Source organism: Meriones unguiculatus, chromosome 10 (genome assembly GCF_030254825.1).
Source record: "Meriones unguiculatus strain TT.TT164.6M chromosome 10, Bangor_MerUng_6.1, whole genome shotgun sequence".
Lineage (NCBI taxonomy): Eukaryota > Metazoa > Chordata > Mammalia > Rodentia > Muridae > Meriones > Meriones unguiculatus.
The window spans coordinates 48,247,752-48,264,091 of record NC_083358.1 but is presented as its reverse complement, the minus strand read 5'-3'; the positions used below and the strand labels follow the sequence as shown (position 1 = coordinate 48,264,091).

General features: G+C 40.1%; 1 protein-coding gene across 2 annotated transcripts in view; it reads left to right on the top strand.

Moving 5' to 3' along the window:
• The window catches only part of Lrrc40 (leucine rich repeat containing 40), a 45,915-nt gene that overhangs the window by 20,556 nt on the left and 9,019 nt on the right, over positions 1-16,340 (top strand). For both annotated transcript variants that reach the window (XM_060392431.1, XM_060392432.1), the window contains exons 7-10: positions 6,229-6,401; positions 7,980-8,067; positions 8,186-8,231; positions 15,026-15,134. In XM_060392431.1, coding sequence (XP_060248414.1) covers positions 6,229-6,401; positions 7,980-8,067; positions 8,186-8,231; positions 15,026-15,134 — 416 coding nt within the window. The remainder of the gene's footprint in view (positions 1-6,228; positions 6,402-7,979; positions 8,068-8,185; positions 8,232-15,025; positions 15,135-16,340) is intronic.

Sequence of the window (16,340 nt, the reverse complement as noted above, 5' to 3'; positions counted from 1 at the left end):
CGGTCGCTTTGTTTTGGTGATGGTCTCCTTTGCTTTGCAGAAGCTTTTCAGTTTCATGAGGTCCCATTTATTGATTGTTGCTCTTAGAGCCTGTGCTGTCGGTGTTCTGTTCAGGAAGTTTTCTCCTGTACCGATGAGTTCTAGGGTATTCCCCAATTTTTTTTCTAGCCTATTTAATGTGTCAGGTTTTATGTTGAGGTCTTTGATCCACTTGGACTTCAGTTTTGTGCAGGGTGATAAGTATGGATCTATTTTCATTTTTCTACATGTAGACATCCAGTTGGACCAGCACCATTTGTTGAAGATGCTATCTTTTTTCCATTGTATGGTTTTGGCGCCTTTGTCAAAGATCAGGTGTCCATAAGTGTGTGGGTTTATTTCTGGGTCCTCTGTTTGGTTCCATTGATCCACTATTCTGTTATTATGCCAGTACCATGCAGTTTTTAAAACTGTTGCTCTATAGTACAACTTAAAATCAGGGATGGAGATACCTCCAGAAGATCTTTTATTGTAGAGGATTGTTTTAGCAATTCTGGGTTTCTTGTTATTCCATATGAAGTTGAGAATTTTTCTTTCCAGGTCTGTAAAGAATTGTGTTGGTAATTTGATGGGAACATTGAATCTGTAGATTGCTTTTGGTAAGATGGCCATTTTTACTGTGATAATCCTGCCAAGCCATGAACATGGGAGATCTTTCCATCTTCTCATATCTTCTTCTAATTCTTTCTTCAGAGACTTGAAATTTTTTTCATACAAGTCTTTGACTTCCTTGGTTAGGGTTACTCCGAGGTACCTTATGTCATTTGTGAAGGGTGTTGTTTCCCTAATTTCTTTCTCAGCCCTTTTGTCTTTTGTATACAGGAGGGCTACTGATTTTTTTGAGTTAATTTTGTATCCGGCCACTTTGCTGAAGGTGTTTATCAGCTGTAGGAGTTCCGTGGTAGAGTTTTTGGGGTCACTCACGTATACTATCATATCATCTGCAAATAGTGATAATTTGACTTCTTCCTTTCCAATTTGTATCCCCTTGATCTCCTTCAACTGTCGTATTGCTCTAGCAAGAACTTCCAGAACTATGTTGAAGAGATATGGAGAGAGTGGGCAGCCTTGTCTTGTCCCTGATTTCAGTGGGATTGATTTAAGTTCTCTCCATTGAGTTTGATATTGGCTATAGGCTTGCTGTATATTGCCTTTACTATGTTCAGGTATGTGCCTTGTATCTCTGATCTCTCCAAGACTTTAAACATGAATGGATGTTGGATTTTGTCAAATGCCTTTTCAGCATCTAAGGAGATGATCACATGTTTTTTCTCCTTCAGTTTGTTTATGTGGTGGATCACATTGAGGGATTTCCATATATTGAACCACCCCTGCATGCCTGGGATGAAGCCTACTTGGTCGTAGTGGATCATATCTTTGATGTGTTCTTGTATTCGGTTCGCAAGTATTTTGTTGAGTATTTTTGCATCGATGTGGCATAATATGAAAAGTATTGGTGTTAGCTCTTCTGTGAAGGTCTGGTAGAATTCTGTGCTGAAACCATCTGGCCCTGGGCTTTTTTTGCTGGGAGACTTTTGATGACAGGTTCTATTTCCTTAGGGGATACAGGACTATTTAATTGATTTACCTGGTCTTGAATAAGGTTTGGCATGTGGAATCAGTCAAGAAAATTGTCCATTTCATTTAGATTTTCAAATATTGTGGCATATAGGCTTTTGAAGTAACACTTAATGATTGTTTGGATTTCTTCAGTGTCTGTGGTTATATCCCCTTTTTCGTTTCTGATTTTGTTGATTTGGGTAGTGTCTCTCTGCCTTTTAGTTAGTTTGGCTAAGGGTTTGTCTATCCTGTTGATTTTCTCAAAAACCAGCTCTTGGTTTCATTGATTCTTTGAATTGTTTTATTTGTTTCTAATTGATTGATTTCAGTTCTGAGTTTGACTTTTTTTTCAGCCATCTACTCCTCTTTGGTGTGTCTGCTTCTTTTTTTTTTCTAGGCCTTGGAAATGAGCCATTAAGTTGCTTGCATGAGATGTTTCGAATTTCTTCTTGAAGGCACTTAGTGTTATGAACTTTCTTCCTCTTAGCACTGCCTTCATTGTGTCCCATAAGTTTGGGTATGTTGTGCCTTCATTTTCATTGAATTCTAGGAAGTCTTTAATTTCTTTCTTTATTTCCTCTCTGACCCAGCTGTCATTTAGTAGCAACTTGTTCATTTTCCATGTGTGTGTAAGCCTTTTGGTATTTTTGTCATTGAGGTCCAGCTTTAGTCCATGGTGATCAGATAGGATACAAGGGATTATTTCAATCTTCTTGTATCTATTGAGTCTTGCTTTGTTACCAACTATATGGTCTATTTTGGAGAAGGTTCCATGAGGTGCTAAGAAGAAGGTAAATTCTTTTGTGTTTGCGTGGAAGGTTCTGTAGATGTTCCTGAGGTCCATTTGATTCATGATCTCTGTCAAGAGTTATTGTTTCTTCTTTTAATTTCTGTTTTGTTGACGGTTCCTTTGTTGAGAGTGGGGTATTGAAGTCTCCCACTGTTAATGTGTGGGAGTTTATGTGTGGTTTAAGTTTTATTATAGTTTCTTTGTAGGTGCCCTTGTGTTTGGGGCATAGATGTTCAGGATTGTGATATCTTCCTGGTGGATTTTTCCCTTGATGAGTATTAAGTGTCCTTCTTTATCTCTTTTGATTGATTTTGGTTGAAAATCTACTTAATTAGATATTAGAATGGCTACTCTTACTTGCTTCTTGGGTCCATTTGCTTGGAAAACTGTCTTCCAGCCCTTTACTCTCAGGCAATGTCTATCTTTGTGATTTAGGTGTGTTTCTTGTATGCAACAGATTGTTGGGTCTTGTTTACACATCCATTCTGTTAGTTTGTGTCCTGTTATTGGAGAATTGATTCCATTGATGTTGGGGGAGATTAATGACCAGTGGCTGGTAGATCCTTTGATATTGATGTTGGCTATGGTAGTGTGTTTGGGTGTTTGGCTACTTTTTGTTTTGATGTAATGAGGTTAATTATTTCCTGTGTTTTCTTGAAAGTAGTTAGTTTTCTTGGGTTGTATTTTTCCTTCTAATATCTTCTGTAAAGCTGGATTTGTGTGTAGGTATTATTGAAATTTGTTTTTGTCATTGAATATCTTGTTTTCTTCGTCTATGAGTACTGAGAGTTTTGCTGGGTACAGTAGCCTAGACTGACATCTGTGTTCTCTTGGGCTCTCCATGATATCTGTCCAGGCCCTCTTGGCTTTCATAGTTTCTGTTGAGAAGTCAGGTGTGATTGTGATGGGGTTGCCATTATATGTTACTTGGCCTTTTTCCCTGCAGCTTTTAGTACTTTTTCTTTGTTCTGTCTACTTACTGTTTTGATTATTATGTGACAGGAGGATTTTCTTTTCTGGTCTAATTTATTAGGTATTCTGTAGGCCTCTTGTGTTCTTATAGGCCTCCCCTCTAAGTTGGGGAAATTTTCTTCTATGATTTTGTTAAAAATATTTTCTGGGCCTTAGAGGAGGGAATCTTCGTTTTCCTCTATTCCTATTATTCTTAGGTTTTGTCTTTTTATGTTGTCTTGGATTTCTTGGATGGTTTGTGGCAGGAATTTTTTAGATTTATTATTTTCTTTGACGGATACATCAATTTCTTCCATCGTATCTTTCACACCTGAGATTCTTTCTTCCATCTCTTGTTGGTTATGCTTACCTCTGTAGTTCCTGCTTTCTTTCCTAGGTTCTCCTTCTCTATGATTTCTTCTGTTTGTGTTTTCTTTAATTTTTCAATTCTACCTTCAGATCTTGAACTGTTTTGTTGATTTCCTTCACCTGTCTGACTGTATTTTCCTGTTTTTCCTTCAATTCCATCACCTGTTTGTTTGATAATGCCTCTGTTTCTTTTATTTCTTTCAGTGATTTAATCATTTCCTTTCTGAAAGCCACAAACTGTTTGGCTGCATCTCCCTGTATATCTTTACAGATGGCCATAATTTGTTTTACTATATCTTCCCCTAAATCTTTATGCATTTCATTTGCTTCCTCCATTAACCTTTTCATAAGCATAGATGTAAGGTCATCTTCTTGAATTCACTTATGTTAGGGTGTCCAGTGCTGCTTGCCCCTGGATAACTGGGTTCTGGGGATGCCCTATTGCTTTGCCTTTTGTTGGTTGTGCTTTTTCACTGGCCTCTACCCATCTTGCTATCTCAGGTGTTCTCTGTTAATTTCTGGTGCCTGCTGAGTCCTGGGGTGGGGAGAATCCACTTGGGGGGTTCTGAAGGAGATCTCCTCAGCTTTTTGGGTTTGGTCAATTGAATGGTGGTGCTTCTCAGGAATTGTCACAGTTCACTTCAGGCATATGTAACTGTGTGGTAACTGTGGTGTTCAGGAAGGCTCTCCTTTCATCAGGAGAGGTCCTGGTGATGGCTGTCCTGCTGCTGGGTTTCTTGCTCTGAATTTAGTGAGCTGCAGCTATTGCTCTTAACGTGTAATTTTTGGATGCAGCCCTCTTGAAGAAGCAGGGATTCCCAGTTTTGTCAGTTTAGCTAGGGATAACTGGTCGAACCTTGGAGCAGTATCTAAGGGCTGCTATAATGGTGCTCCAGCTTTTGTAGGTCTGAGGATGCAGCTGTGTGCCGCAGTGCCCTAGTGGTACTCAATAATGGCAGGTGAGCACAGCATTCATGTCTGCAGTAGAAGGCTAGAGCCTATGTGAATCTAGAAAGTCTTCTGTAGCTGGGTGTCCTGAGCATTGGACCTGATGATCCCTCCTCCCCGCTCTGTGGGATTACCTCCTGAGAGGGACACCCAGACTGTGCTTTGGGGACCACCGTTCTGTCTGGGAAGGCGAGTAGAACCTGCAGGCACAGATGCGCCTGGCTCTGCTTTTCTGGTGATTGGGCGTCTGGGCGTCTACCGAAACTAATTTTTCCAGAGACCTTTTCGGGGTGGTGGTATCAGCTGAGTGCTCTGAGATCAGACCTGCTGTTCCCCCTTCCTGTGGGTTTGCACCCGACAGAGAAACTCAGTATCTGGTGCCATGGGACCCACAGTTCTATCTGGGACAGCGAGTCAGGTGCACAGGCAGGACTGTGCCAGTGCCTGCCTCCTCAGCTTTGGACTGGCTCCTGGGCGCCTGTGGACCCCCGCCCCTTGTCTTTTCCAGAGATTGTTTGAGTGACCTAAGGTCAGTTCCGATCATTTCGTGCACTGTGGAGTTATCTCCTGACTGGAAATGACAGTCCCTGATGTTGTGGGGGACAGTGATCAGAGCACGCTTGGGTACGTGTGGGTTTGGGCTGACTACCAAGCGCCTAGTGGAATCGGTACCTCTTCTGTGGTTTAGCTGGGTGAGTTGAAGCTGATTGAATCCCCACCGTGGGGTATCCTCTCACCTGGGAAACACAATCGCTTGTGTTTTAGAGCCGAGAGTTCTAACTGCTGGTCACTGTGCTGATCCTTTGTGCTGCTGGTCAGAGAGAGTGTCATCCCAGTGCCGCCATGTTGGATCTCTCGTCATTCTTAATCCTCTTCATCTTGCCTACCTTTTATCATCCATAATCCAATAGTAGTTGCTTCTGTTCTTCATCTGGGCCTTTTCACGCCATTACTGGAAAACAGTCTTCTAGCTCATGTGTTTTTTTTCTCCACACTAACCCATCCTGGTGTCCTCCTTCCTTCTCCTGTCATTCTCTACTTTGATTCTCTTGATTCTTGTATTCGCAAAGGCCCAGGAACCTTAGCCACACCTACTACCTTCTGTCCTGCCTAGTTATAGGCTGTTTAATCAACCAATCAGGTATATCTTAGGCAGGTTTACAAAACAAAGATGGATTTTAAGGGCCAGTAACATGCATCAGACCAACCAACCTCCAACACATTTGTTACCATGGAAACAGGTTTGAATGGGTTCGTTTGTTTTGAAACTAGTTTTTCATCAGTATTGTGTTTAGATTTATGCTTTTATTCATGTAAATGTAATTAATTTTTTTCTCGGATTTAGTTTTGTAAAACTGTTTATGCCAGTTTAAACATTAAATATTTTGAGATTGTCTGAAAAAAATTTCTTTAATTATATTTTACCTTCAAAATAGGTTATATCTAATATCATGACAATTACAGTGTTGTGTTTTTCTCTATGATGTAATGATTTAAAACTAAAAGTACCCACACTTGTTTTCATTGTTTAGTGTAAAGTTAAATGAAATTTATCGTACCTGGTTTCATAGGAATTGCACCTAGCTGAAAACCAGATTGAATCTCTAGGGGCAGAGCACCTTCAACACCTGCAGGCCATCCTTGTGCTGGACCTAAGGGGCAACAAGCTGCAGTCTGTTCCTGAGGAAGTGGCCCTACTCCAGTCTTTGGAAAGGCTTGACCTAAGCAACAATGATATTAGTAGGTATGTTTAAAGATTAAATGGCAAGAAATTAGAATTTATTATTCATTGGATTATAATTAATTTTTACAAGTCCTCATATTGTAAACAAAGGATTAGGTCCCACCCACCTCCCTTGGCAGCCAAGTTAATATATTAATGGAAGCAGCTTTGTAGAGACATTTCAGAACTCTTAAGGGCTTCTCAGTATCTTTTTCATGCATGGCTCTAGCTCCAGATACTTACTATCCTTGCCTTGACAGAGCAAGTGCTTCCTGGGTATTTATTGGGTTTGGATAATGAACAAATTGTTGAAAGAAACAGGTAGTGTTTGGGTGACTTAAGAACTTAGACAGGCCTGAGATTAGTTAGCAGTTTAGTTGCCTGACACACACATACCTAAGAACACAGTTTTTCTCGGGATCAGGTGGTCCTTGAGTTCCACCAGCTGATCTATAAAGCCAGGATGTTAATTTCATGTGAAAGTTGGTGCATATGATCCATATGCTGGAGGAAACAGCACATACATGGGGTTCAAGTAGGGAAATCTAAGAATTTAGGTCAAATAATCAGTTTCTATTAGTTTAGAGCCACAACATACCATGAAGACACTGTCCTGAGTGCAAGCCCATTTAAAGCAGTTGATGGTGGTGAGTGTGATGCTTTGGGAAGAGGTGTGTGAGTGGCAGGCTTGCCACTGACCTGTCAGTTTAGCTTAATGACCTAAAATGACCTGTCAGTTTAGCTTAATAATACTTGTCACTAAGAAACATTTCTCAGACCAGGTAACAACATCTGTGTGATAATGGGGAGAAAGGGATGGAAGGAAGAGATATGTTGTCTCTAACAGCTGATGGCTGTCTGTGCTGGAATTGGAAAGAGCAGAGTCATAAGGAAGGAATGGTGAAAAGTTGCAGAACATGATGTTAGCAAAGGATTAGCCAGCAGATCTTAAGGGGATGAAACTTCTGGGTTTATATAACAAGGGTGCTCATGAAGATTTGAGCTGCATGAAGAAAGGGGATGGAGTTCCCAGCCATTGTAGTTGTTTGTGCCCTCTAGACTTTCTAATGTAAGACTCCTCACTGCTGCTGGGGCCACTTGTCAGGAGATAGCCAACCTTCTCGTGCCTAAAACTCCATGTTATTTTCCACTAGGTGGATAGCAGTCTCTTAGGTAGGTTTGGGATTACTCAAGAAGCTGTGAAAGAAGAAACAGAGCTTGTGAGGCACCATTGAATTAGAATCTTACACACTGAGAGCTTCTAATTTGTTCTGGTTTTTAGAAGTACCCTTCTGAAAGTGGGCAGTCTGATTTATCACGGGCCTGTGGATAGCTCACAACTAGTGGTTTTAGTCTCTGTGAGCACAGACAGAGCAGATGCTTTACAGTACATGTCCTTTAGCAGCTGTAGTGTGAAAATATAAATATATCTGGCCACCCTGTGTGTGGTTAGCATTAGAAGGGAAATATTTTAGGGTTATTCGTGCCTCTTCCTTGAAATTACTACGTGATATATTGTTATTTGTTACTTTAGAGTCATGCCTTTGATTGAATTAAACTTAACATGTAATGCTTCCTTGAAATTGATCCATTCTGTAGTCTGCCCAGCTCATTGGGAAACCTTCATTTGAAATTCCTGGCACTAGAAGGAAATCCTCTAAGAACCATTCGAAGAGAAATTATAGCTGTAAGTACTATTAGAATTTAGCACCTTATTTTTAAATTAAAATTCAGAGGTATATGTTGATGCACAAAACTTTCACATGTGCCTTGCTAATCATATTCTTCTGTTTCTACCTGTTCAGAAAGGAACTCATGAAGTCCTAAAATATCTGCGAAGCAAGATCAAAGGTACTGCTGTTGCCTTCTGTATTTTGAAGAAATATATAAGAAGTGGTGATGCCAACAGGACATCAGCTTACATGTTCTTTTATATGGATATGAGAGGAATAGTACCTGGCATGTATGGTTCTTATTCTGTATTGTACAGGCTGTCACTTATACAAGTTCTTGAGGACCTCAGCATTGAGTCACATACATTAATCTCAGCCCTCTGGGAGGCAGAGGCAGGTAGATCTCTGTGAGTTCAGGCTAGCCCAGTCTACAAAGAGAGTCCAGAACAGCCAAAGCTACACAGAGAAACCCTATGTCAAAAAACCAAAAGAAAAAAAAAGTAAAAGAAGAAGTGCTTAAGGAGTTGGAGAGATGGAGCAATTAAGAACACCCAGGTTTGTTTTCTAGAACCTACATAGCAGTGAAACTAGTGCTCTCTTCCAGTCTCTGCACCAGGCATGCACATGGTGCTCATACATGCATGCAGGCAAAACACTCATACATAAAACAAAAAGTAAATCTTTTTTTTTTAAAGTTCTTGAATTCATGATTGTGATGCTGTGTCTTAGTCCTTCAGATTTGTGCTGAAATCTACCAGTTATGAAGTGCCATTGCCAGGTTTAATTTTTTTCTTTTATGTAGTTGGATGTTCTGCCTACACGTATGTATATGCATACGTGCATACAGTGACTTCAGAGGCCAGAAAAAACTTTGGATCGCCTGGAAATAGAGTTACAGTTGGTAGTGAGCCATCGTGTAGGTTCTCTGAATGGAGTCCAGGTCTTCTGAAAATTAGCCCGTGCTCCAACCAATGAGCAGTTTGTCCAGCCACTAATGAGTGAAGCGATATCAGCACTTTAGCTCTGAAAAATGAGTATGCTTTACTTTAAAAAGCTTGTTTTTTAAAAAGCTCATCTGTTCCTGGGTGCTGACTTGTGAGTATATGGGTGGGATTTCAGTCTCTCCTTGTTATGTCAGGTTCACGGGACCCTCAGAGACAACCAGGAGACGACTCGATGCAATTGCAAGAGAGCTTTATTACGAGAGCAATCAAACTCGGAACCCAAGTCTCACTGGCGCAGCATTAGAGAAGTGGGACCCCGAGCTCTGAGTGAGCAGGATTTTTAAAGGGAAAGTCTGTGAGCAGGGGTTTCCATGGCAGCAAGCAGGGAGGCACAAGTCTTGGCGTTACAGAATTGGGTGAAGTTTAGCAGGGCGGTGTAACCTTTTCTGAGGCACATAATCCCAATGGCTAAGGCATATAATCACAATGGCTATTTTTCTACACCATATCTGAAACATTGGGGAGAATTTTCCCACACGATTCTCAACCGATTCCCATTGATTATTGCCAGGGAGTTTGTCTCTATTTTCTGTGAAGCATTTATTCTGTTATATTTCCTGGAGGCTGTTGCTAGGAGAGTTAACTTTGTTTCTGCCAGGTGTACTTCTGTGATATTTCCTGGTACCTGAATTCAGTTCCTAGTCAAGATCTTTATTTCAAAATGGAGTTATATTCAGGCTATCTTAAACTCTTCATCCTCTCATGGTTTTGGTGAGCTATGGTAAAAGCTAGATTAAAAAAAAAAAACAAAACATGAATACTCAGGAAAGATGAGCACAATGCAGTCAGTTATCTGTTTTTTGTTTTTTTGTTTTGTTTTGTTTTATTTTATTTTTAACATTTTTTAACTTGTTTTGGTTTCACTATGCAGCCCAGGCTGTCCTGGAACTTGCTATGTAGATGGGGCTGGTCTCCAACTCATAGAGAGCCTCCTGCTCCTGCCTCCCGAGTGTGAGAATAAAGGCTTGCACCACTGAATATGTTACTGATAGTATGATGTTTCTCGGCTTATACTTCATGTCCATCATTTTAGTGTACACTAGAGATTGGAGAAAAACATAGTTTTCTTAATGCACCACCAGAACGTCTTTTGCTACTGTGTGGGTCACACACATGCCACACACAGGTGGAGATCAGAGAACAGCTTATAGGAGTCATCCCCTTCCGCTATATTGGTTCCCCAGATCAAACTTGGGTAGGGTAGTCAGGCTTGGTGGCAAGCACATTTACCTACTGAGCTGTCATATAAGCCCCAAAGATTGATTGTTGTTGCTGTAATTTCTTAGGTGCTTGTTTTAAAATTTTTATTTATTATTACTGTGTGTCCAAGCATAAGCTCTAATGTTGAGGTTAGAAGTGGCTTTCAGGACTGTTCTGTCTGTGGGTTCCTGGAGTGCTGATCAGGTTTGTGTCACAAGCTCAAAATTTTTACCTACTGAGACATCTCACCAGCACTCACACTTTTATAGATTAAAAAGCAAGGTTTGGCATTCTGGTGTATGCCTGCAAATGCATTCCATGAGGACAGAAGTTGGAGGGTCAGGAGTTGAAGATCCTTCTCCCCTGCACAATGCTTTCCAGGATAAGTGTGTGGCCAAGTTGGTCTACTTGAGATGCTATCTCAAAACAAAAAGCCACATGAACTTCATAGAGTTCCAATTATACACGTTAAACAACTTTTATTCATATGTGAATTAAAGAAGCCACGTTTACAGCTTTATTCTTTACAGAAACCACATAAAATTGGGAGTTTGTGCATGCCTTTAATTCCAGCTCTTAGGAGGCAGGGGCAGACAGATCGCTATGAGTTCGAGGCCTTCCCATTCTACATAGTGAGTTTTAGGCTAGTCAGGCCTACACAGTGAGATCCTGTCTTTTTTGCTTTTTAAAATGGAAGTTAAAAATAACATATCTTAGTCCACTTAGGCTGCTGTGGCAAATACTATGGACTACATGACATAAGTGAGAAGCCAGGCAGAGGAAAATTGACCTAAGGATTTCTGGGTTAGCTATATGAACACTGCATAATCTGAATTCCTAGAAACAGGTTTTGTATGCAGAAGTCCAGTCTTACAGGATATGTGAACAACCCACCATTGTTGGTTTTGAAGATGGAGGAAAAAGGTTGTGAACCAAGGAAATTGTGTATCTTCTAAAATCTAGAAAGGGAAGGAAATAAATTCTCTCCTAGTGGGACGACAATTCCCTTTCCACTAACCTACCCAGACCCACTCTAGAAATGCGAAGAACCTACCCTTCAAGGGAGTTTGTGTTTTAAACGACTGTGCTTCAGTGAGCACTGGTTATGTGTAAAAGTACTAGGTTTGGTCCTCAGCTCTGTAAAACATTTAGAATAAATTTAAAACAAATGCTTTTGAGTTTCTGATGAACTGTTAAAGTAACCACAGAGAACTGCCTACAACTTCGAAATAAATGGTGCAGTTTGTATTTTGTTTTCAGTTGCATTGCAGGTTTTTGCAGTATTCAGCAGTATTCAGGCCATCATCATATTTCCAGATCTTTGGTGTATTCTTCTCTCGGTGCCTGATACTGTGACAGCCAGAACAGAAGCATTTTAATAGTTCATGGGGTAAGCCTGGTGTAGTGGTGCCCACATTTAATCCCAGCACTTAGGAGGCAGAGGCAGGCAGATATCTGTGAGTTCAAGGCCAGCCTGGTTTACATAATGAGTTCCAGTACAGCTAGAGATGCATAATGAGACCCTGTCTTGGAATAATAATAATAACTACAAATAGTTTGTGGGTAAATGAATAAATCTGTCATAATAAGGTCTAAATATAGGATGGCTTCTACTTTTGCATCCTGACTTACGTGTAGTTTCTTTTTCTTGTTCTTTTCTTCTTTTTGGTGAATGAAAAAAATCTCTCTCCTTCCTAGGCCTCTCAGAAAATGACTATCTATTTTCTTTTCTTTCCCTTCAACAGAGAATAACCAAACACTAACACCATCTTCAAAGTGAAATTGGTTTATAAAGGTGGCAAGTAAATTATTTTTGACAAGAGCCTGTGGTTTCTGACTTCTTTCTCAGGCCCCACTTAGAGCCTTACTGAGCACTTCTAGGTTGCACAAATTCCCACTTCCTGAAAAGATTCTCTTTCAGCCTGTGTCCATCACTCTGTGTGCCCTGCATATCCTTTTGGTCTGTTCTTTCTCTTAGTTCATCTTTCTTTGCTCTCCTCCCTCACCAAGTGAATGACTGGAAATACCTTTAGATGTTTTTCTCAACCAGATTTACTGGAGTCCTGTTTTTCAGCCATGTTTTTTTGTCAACTACTTAAACGTTTAACAACTTGTATTATCTCCCTTTAAATTTAAAGTTATTATTTGTTCCCACTATTCTGAAATTTTGTTTGTTTGTTTCTTTATTAATTACACTTTATTCCCTTTGTATCCCCCCTGTGATTCCCTCCATCCTCCCGTCCCAATCCTTCCCTTCCTCCACCCTCTGCACGCATGCCCCTCCCCAAGTCCACTGATAGGAGAGGTTTTCTTTTCCTTCCTTCTGATCCTAGTCAATTAGGTCTCATCAGGAGTGCCTGCATTGTCTTCTTCTGTGGCCTGGTAATGCTGCTTCCCCCTCAGGGGGAGGTAATTAAAGAGCAGGCCAATCAGTTCATGTCAGAGACAGTCCCTATTCCTATTACAATGGAACCCACTTGGATACTGAACTGCCATGGGCTACATCTGTGCAGGGGTCTTAGGTTATCTCCATGCATAGTCCTTGGTTGGAGTATCAGTCTCAGGAAAGACCCCTGTGGTCAGATTTTTTGGTTCTGTTGTTCTCCTTGTGGAGTTTCTGTCCTCTCCAGATCTTACTGTTTCCCACTTCTTTCCTAAGATTCCCGGCACTCTGCCCAAAGGTTGCCCAAAAGTCTCAGCATCTGCTTTGATAGTCTGCAGGGCCGAGCTTTTCAGAGGTCTCTGTGTCAGGCTCCTGACTTGTTCCCTCTTTATTCTGAAATTTTATTCATTGTATTTTTTAGTATTTCTCTCTCTTTCTTTTGTTTTTATTGTTTGTTTGTTTGTTTGTTTTTTGAGGCAGAGTTTCTCTGTGTAGGCCTGGCTGTCCTAGACTTTTTTGTAGACCAGGCTGGCCTCAAACTCACAGAGGTCTACCTGTGAATTGGATTACAGGCATGTGCCAGCCAGGCCTGGCTCTAGTAGGTCTTTTGATTTAAAATTTTAAAAATTTTTTCTCAGCATAGTTTTTTTTTTAAAAAAAAAAAAAAAACAGTATACAAAAATATAAAGTGAAAGTGAGTGTATTAGATATATAGTGAAAGTGAATGTGTTTTCACACTCTTTAAGGCTCTCTGACCCTTACTTAAGTTAACTTTTTGGAAATGGAGAGTGTCTTATCTTGATATATTTGCTCAATATGGTATATTAGAATGGATGTCACATTCTCTTAATGATTTAATATTATGTCTTTCCTTATATAATTTTTACATATATTTTACAGTAGTATGACTAGGGGCTGGAAAGATAGCTCAGCAGTTAAGAACACTGGCTGCTCATTCAGAGGACCAGGATTCAGTTTTAGCACTCACATGGTACCTCACAACTGTGTATAACGCTAGTCCTGGGAAATCTGACACCCTATGCTAGACTTTGAGGGAACTGCATTCACACAAAAACATCCATTCACATAAAAATAAAAAATAAATTGAGTTATAAAGGAATATTACCAAACTGTTAGGGAAGTTCTAAATAACAAATCGTTTAATCAATACTAATGCTTTGCTTGGTGTCTTTTATTTCTGTTGATACTGTCTTTTGTTCTATTTTATGAGTAAAGCATTCATGTTGTGTTGCATAGGGAAAAATTGTTTAACTATTTTCTCAAAGTAGATAATGTTGACTCACAGTAATGTACATGCATGCTGACCCTTGATTAACAAGTGCACTAAGTGCAAGAGAAATGCACTTGCTCATCTAGCATATTCCTCAGCTGTTTGTAGGATGCCTCTGGGTTGACACAGGTCAGTAACACTTCTAATTCTTTGGTCCATTGTGTGTTTTTTATGTTGATTTGTTTGTTTTTGACACTGGATTTCACTATGTAGCACAAGCTGACTGGAACCCACAGAGAGACACCTGCCTCTATCTCTGGGGTGATTAAACATCTGAGCCACCTGCCTTAGTTTTGTTGTTTGAAATGGCGTCTTTTTGCTTAGGTAGACCTCCAGTTCTTTATGTTGCTGAAGATGCCTAGGGCTCTGGGAAGCACTGGGATTGCAGTCCTCCCACCTTCCAAGTGCTTTGCTTTGTTTTGCCTTTTTTTACTCTGGGAAGACCTGTCTCCTCCCATTATTGAAAGCTGATAGTTCACTTTTGGCTTATTCAGGGTTTTGAAGTCTTAACATTTCTTTAAATGTGTAGGTCTTGCTACTGCTTTCAGATGCATGTTGGTTTCTCTTTAGTAGGTGGTTTGGATGTGTGAGTACATGTGCAGGTCAGGAAAACTTCTGTTGTAAAGTCTTAGCATTTGCCTATAATATCCAAAAGCTTCATTATACAGACTGCTAGATTTTAAGTGACTGAAAATTATTAGCTTTATTGTATCCTAAGTGAAAATATAGGTACATTATTTGTTGGACATTTAAGGGATACAGTATTTTTCTGGTGTTGACAGGGTCCTTCCACAAGGCCATATTATTTCCCAGAAGAGAAAGGTTTATTGTTAGCTACTGTAGTTATTTTTGAAAAATCTTTCTAAATGCTAAATTATCCTACAGTGGGATGACTTTGAGTGGGTTGGGTAGTCAGTATTTGAAGCCACACTGAAAAACTTTATTTTTTTTTTTAATATGTTTCCTAAATGAGGTCTCAGCTCTTGGGAATAAAGTGTATGATTATGAAATCTAAACACTTTTATGTATATCATTAACAATTTAAAGATGGCTGTATAATATTAATATTCACGTTATATAATTTCTCTTTTCAGATGATGGAACCAGTCAAAATGATTCTATTCCTAAGACTGCCATGACGCTACCAAGTGAATCTAGAGTCAATATCCAGGCCATAGTCACACTAAAGCTGCTAGATTATAGGTATACAGTCTGTCCTAGTTACTGTTCTATTGCTGTGACAAAAGATCATGACCAAGGCTGTTTATAAAACAGCATTTAATTTCAGGTTCTCAGTTACATTCATGGTTGTAGAGAGTTAGAGTCCATGACCATCATGGCAGATGGCAATAGGCAGGCAGGCATAGTACTGGAGCAGCATGAGGCAGAAAAAGAGACAGAGCTAAATGGAATGGTGTGGGCTTCTAATCTTTCCCAAGCAGTTCCACCAACTGTGGACCAAACATTCACGTACATGTCTCTGTGGAGACCATTCTCATTCAAACCGTCATACTGTCCTGCATAGCACTGAAGATGTAGTCAGTGTCCATGCTGGGCACACTGAAGCTGCTCACTGCAGGTATGCAGTCTTATCTGCACAGTATTACAAGGCCCGTGGGGAAGTTTTAAGAAACAGTCTTTTAGAGAAAGGACAGCTAGTGAGGAAAAGAGTCATGGGAGCAGATTCCCCTTTGCATGTTCCTCAGGTCACAGAAGAGTTTAGAATTGGACTCAAAAGAGAATTGAGTCAGAGAGGTAGAGTACCTGAGTATCCGTGGAGAGGTATTGTGGGAAGGAGGATATAATGCAGTGAAATTAAGAGTTAGGGGAAGGGTACACTAAGGAGAAAGAACTTGTGCTCTTGGCCTTTTTTTTTTTTTCTCTTAAATTTTAGAATCTGTTTTATTATGATTCTACCTCCATATATGTCTATGTACCATATATGTGCCAAGTACCTAAGGAGGCCAGAGTCAATGTGAGATATCCTGGAACTGGAGGTATAGAAGGTTGTTAGCCACCATGTGGGTGCTGGGAATCAAACCTGGGTCCTCTGAAAGAGCAGCCAGTGTCCTTAACCACCAAGCCATCCCTTCATCCCTTTGTTCCCTCATTGGGAATGGGGTGAGCTTTGGTATAATGTCTGGGAGGCAGGTGGTTGCAGAGGTCCTTTCATTCTTTTTCTTCCTGCCTAGTCAAGAATATTTGACTCAAAGCAGTATCAGTTGCAAAATATGAGGGACAAATGAATTGATGTTAGCACTTTTATGATAAGATTTTATTACAAGAAGATGAGCAGTGTTCAGGTTCTCAAATTCACTAACCAACATTTAGAGAAAATTTTATGTCTGAGGGTGAGTCTGTTAAATAAGCTATCACTTAAAGAAGAGCTTGAGTAACAAGCAGTGACTG